At 33.8% G+C, this 4,190-nt stretch overlaps 1 protein-coding gene across 1 annotated transcript; it reads left to right on the top strand.

Moving 5' to 3' along the window:
* Positions 1-210: 210 nt before the first annotated feature.
* LOC107803193 (sesquiterpene synthase 15b-like) lies at positions 211-4,190 on the top strand. The gene is made up of 8 exons (XM_075229541.1): positions 211-350; positions 791-897; positions 1,036-1,315; positions 1,623-1,935; positions 2,068-2,286; positions 2,892-3,033; positions 3,255-3,503; positions 3,795-4,190. Exons 2-8 carry the CDS (start codon positions 799-801, stop codon positions 4,086-4,088), a joined length of 1,596 nt encoding a protein of 531 aa, XP_075085642.1. The 5' UTR covers positions 211-350; positions 791-798; the 3' UTR covers positions 4,089-4,190.

Raw genomic sequence — 4,190 nt, 5'->3', positions numbered from 1 at the left:
TATTTTTTCTTGTTTTACCTTTATCATTAACTACTCATTTTCCAAATCATTTCTCAAAACTTTTGGAAATGCTATCATTATTATGGATAAAATTGTAAACTATATACTTTATTTATTTTTTGTTAAAGGGAGTACAAATTCAAAAATAGACCACTAAAAGTGATATACTTTGTATATGATATTTATTGGTATTACGAAGCTTTATAAATACTAACGGAATCATGTTGTGTGTGTCTGGGTAACCTAAAGACAACTTTCCTAATTTACATTCTTAGTTTTTAAGCCTAGTTACAGAGCCTAAGCCACACTACTTTGCATTTGGCAAAGAGCCAAGAACTGGTAATTAAAAGGTATGTTCCTGTTTTCCTTTATCAAGGGCAATTCATATAATAGTGCTGTTCTGCATAGAAGTATAGCATTACTCCTATATTGCTATATTTTGTTCATACATTAAAAAGTTACTAGTAAGTATGGAATATGTTCTAACATCCACACACTTTCAAAAAATGTGAATAATCCCCTTGTAATAGTAAGTTAATGGATCTATTTGGGGATGCATCCTAAGAACAGAAACTTAATTACTCGCATCACGTGTTTATATCAAACCAGTAAATACATGATATATATTTTCACAAACATAATTATGACTAAACCATAATTATGATGTAAACATTGGGTGCGAATAAATTTTGACGGCACGGTGACCATAAGTTCGCCTTTTGAGTTCATTAATATCACACTAACACCTATATTGATCAATCTTGGTTCTTTTCCTTTACTCCTTCAAAAGAAGAAGAAATGGATGGGTTTGCTGGTGAGGCTGAGGTCACACGGCGCAGTGCCAATCATTATCCTACTATCTGGGGAGACCATTTTCTTGCCTATGCTGATCTCTTGGTATAATTGGATTTAGTTACTCTCTCTTTTTTTACCATCTTTTTCGGGGTTTTGAACACACTATATATGCCTTAATCCATCTTTCCAAAATACTAACATATACTCCATAGTAACAAATTTCAAAATTTACTCGTGTAGGTAGCAAATGAATGGGAAGAGAAGGAGCACGAGGACCTAAAAGAAGAAGTGAGAAAAATGCTAAAGATGGCTCCTTCCAAATCTTTGCAAAAGCTTGACATAATCAACAAAATCCAATTGCTTGGATTGGCGTACCATTTTGAACATGAGATTGAGGAATCATTGGCTTACATTTATACTAGTTATGAAAAATGGATTGGCCAAGTTGATGAAAGTGACCTTCATGCTGTTGCTCTAAGCTTTCGATTACTTAGGCAACATGGTTATTATGTTTCATCTGGTAGTAATCTTCCTCCTACTTGACATTATGCAATGAGTTTAAGTTGTCAGTGCAAAAAAGATATTAACACAATCAGATCACTTATAAGATAGCTATAACTGGTAAATTTGTAGAATGAATATTTATTGCTAATTTAAAATTAATGATAACCAATCTACTATAATAGGTTTAGCTACAATGATAGCGCAAATAAGTTTTATACTTATGCAATTGTTACTCAAGCTTGTTTGCTCATCCGGAGCCTTGTCCTTTTTTGAATAAGAGTTAACTTTTGTGTACTGATAATATAAAAATTATTTCGGAGCAGATGTTTTTAGGAAGTTCACTGACGATCAAGTAAATTATAAGAAAGCATTGGTTAGTGACGTGCAAGGATTGTTGAGCTTGTATGAAGCAGCCCAATTTAGAGTACAGGGTGAAGGAATTCTGGACGAAGCAGTTAATTTCACCAACGCTCATTTGAAGCAAATGTTGCCTAAATTGAGCAATTCTCTCGTGATGCAAGTGAGCGATGCACTAAATGTTGATGAATCACGCAATGAAGTGTTACTAAATGTTGCTAAATTGGATTTCAACATCTTGCAAAGGTTGCATAAAAGGGAGCTATGTGATATCACAAGGTAACTGGCAAGCTACACATTCACTAACCTAACTTTACAAAATTTAACTTTATACTCACTGACAGTGTAAACAACTTTTATATGATTAAATTACTTTATCAAATTTTCTCTTCCAATTACTTTACATTTTAGGTGGTGGAAAGATTCGGAAATAGCAGAGACACTACCTTTTGCAAGAGACAGAGTAGTTGAGTTATACTTCTGGAGTTTAGGTGTATACTTTGAGCCTCAGTATAGCGTTGCCAGAAAAATACTAACCAAAGTGTTATGCTTCTGTTCAATTATGGATGACACTTACGATACATATGGCACATTAGATGAACTTACTCTCCTCACAAAGGCAATTGAAAGGTAATTTTTTAATTTTCTCACATCAATAGCTTACTTCTTTATATTTCGACATTTGGAAAAACTAGGGCTGTCAAATTTGGCTCAAGCCCAAATAACCCGCCCAACCCGTCCAAGTTTGGGATGATTGTTGACCCGCTCATTTATTGAGCTCAGTCTATCTTGACCCAATTTAACTCAACTTAACTTATTTAAAGTTGGGCTGATTTTTAGCCCAAATTGATCCATGAGTAACTTTACCGAAATATCTTTAAAATAATATTTTTTGTTTGATATGTTATATATGACCATAATAAAAGAAAAAAATTCTTATTTAGTAATTATACAATTCATAAGAAAACAACACAAATTAAGTAAAGCTTGTTAAAAGTTGGGCGAGTTGGGTTATGACCCAAATTTTAGCCCATCTTAATCCAATTAATTTTCGGGCGGGTCACTTGACCTGCCCAATTATTGACTCAATCCGTTTTGATCGGCCCAAAATCAGCCTAATTCGCTCATTTGACACCCCTGGGAAAAACATTAGGTAGAGAAAATAAGAACTTAGCAATGCTCTTTTGCACAGTAGAATATAATTTGACTGAATGTGATATTTGACATAAATGTAGGTGGAACATTGATGCTTCAGAAGAGTTACCGCCGTATATGAAGCTCTCTTACCGTGCTCTTCTTGATGTTTACCGTGAAGTGGAGAGAGAGTTGGAAAATCATGATAATAAGTCATTTGGAGTCGAATATTCCATAACTGAGGTAACAAAATAGTGAACAACTTCGGAGATGGATGCAAAAATTAAAACTTGATGGGTTCAACTCTTAAGTACCTGACATTTAATTCGGTTACTTTGAAAATATGAGTTTAAACTTTTAATATTTATTCAATTTTTAGTAAACCATTCACATATATATTTGCGTATCGCGTCAAAGTACTGGATTTAGTTGAACTCAGTGAACCAAATTCCATGAACTTTCAGATGAAAAAGCTGTTGAAGGCTTACTTCCAAGAGGCCAAATGGTATCATGGGATGAATGTCCCAACAATGGAGGAGTATATAAAGAATGGAATTCCATCGAGCACTTACCTATTGCTTGCCACTACTTCTTGGTTAGGCATGGGAGAGGTAGCAACTAAGGCGGCATTTGATTGGATATCAACTGAACCTACAATTCTCGTCGCTTCGTGTATAATTGCAAGATTGCTCAACGATCTTGTAACACATGAGGTCTTGTTATTTATTGGTGCAATCCTTGAATATATATAAATAAGATCTTACTTTTATATACAGACAGTATAAATGCTTTTTATACTATTAGTGTAATTTAACTTGTACCCTACAGTTATCTTCTCAAGTGACGTGATAGTATAAATATTCTTTCCATATACACAAGTAAAAAGTTGAAGAAAATTAGTGTACATGCAAATAATAGCTCAAGGATTAGGATGTATGATTTAATCCGAAATAATGTTTCCTTCTTATTTTAATTTTTTTTTTTCAATTATATTATGGATGCAGATAGAGCTTGAAAGAGGAGATGTAGCTTCAGGTATCGAATGTTACATGAATGAATATGGTGTCACAAAAGAAGAAGCATACATGGAAATTAGGAAAATAATAGAGAATAGATGGAAGGATTTGAATCGAGAATGCCTAAAACCTACAGCTGTACCAAGAGTTTTGCTAATGCCAGTGCTCAACCTTACAAGGGTTGCAGATTTCTTTTATAAAGATGAAGATGCTTATACATTTTCCAAAAATAACTTGAAAGACGTCGTCTCTATGGTGCTAATTGATCCTATCGCAACATGAGAATTTTACTTTATAGCTTGATGTTTCTTGGGTTGCGTCCAAACTAGAGTTGTCTCTGTGTAGTTAATTAGATGCTCCGACTATATACACGATTTGAGTAAG

This window comes from Nicotiana tabacum, chromosome 2 (genome assembly GCF_000715075.1).
Source record: "Nicotiana tabacum cultivar K326 chromosome 2, ASM71507v2, whole genome shotgun sequence".
Classification (NCBI taxonomy): domain Eukaryota; kingdom Viridiplantae; phylum Streptophyta; class Magnoliopsida; order Solanales; family Solanaceae; genus Nicotiana; species Nicotiana tabacum.
The sequence above is the reverse complement of the archived record's forward strand: the minus strand, read 5'-3'. Positions and strand labels throughout refer to the sequence as shown.

Coding starts and splice junctions, on each gene's coding strand:
- LOC107803193 (XM_075229541.1), top strand. CDS start 799: ATGGATGGGTTTGCTGGTGAGGCTGAGGTCACACGGCGCAGTGCCAAT. Junction 1,936..2,067: donor GAGCTATGTGATATCACAAG/GTAACTGGCAAG, acceptor TTTACATTTTAG/GTGGTGGAAAGATTCGGAAA. Junction 3,034..3,254: donor TCGAATATTCCATAACTGAG/GTAACAAAATAG, acceptor ATGAACTTTCAG/ATGAAAAAGCTGTTGAAGGC.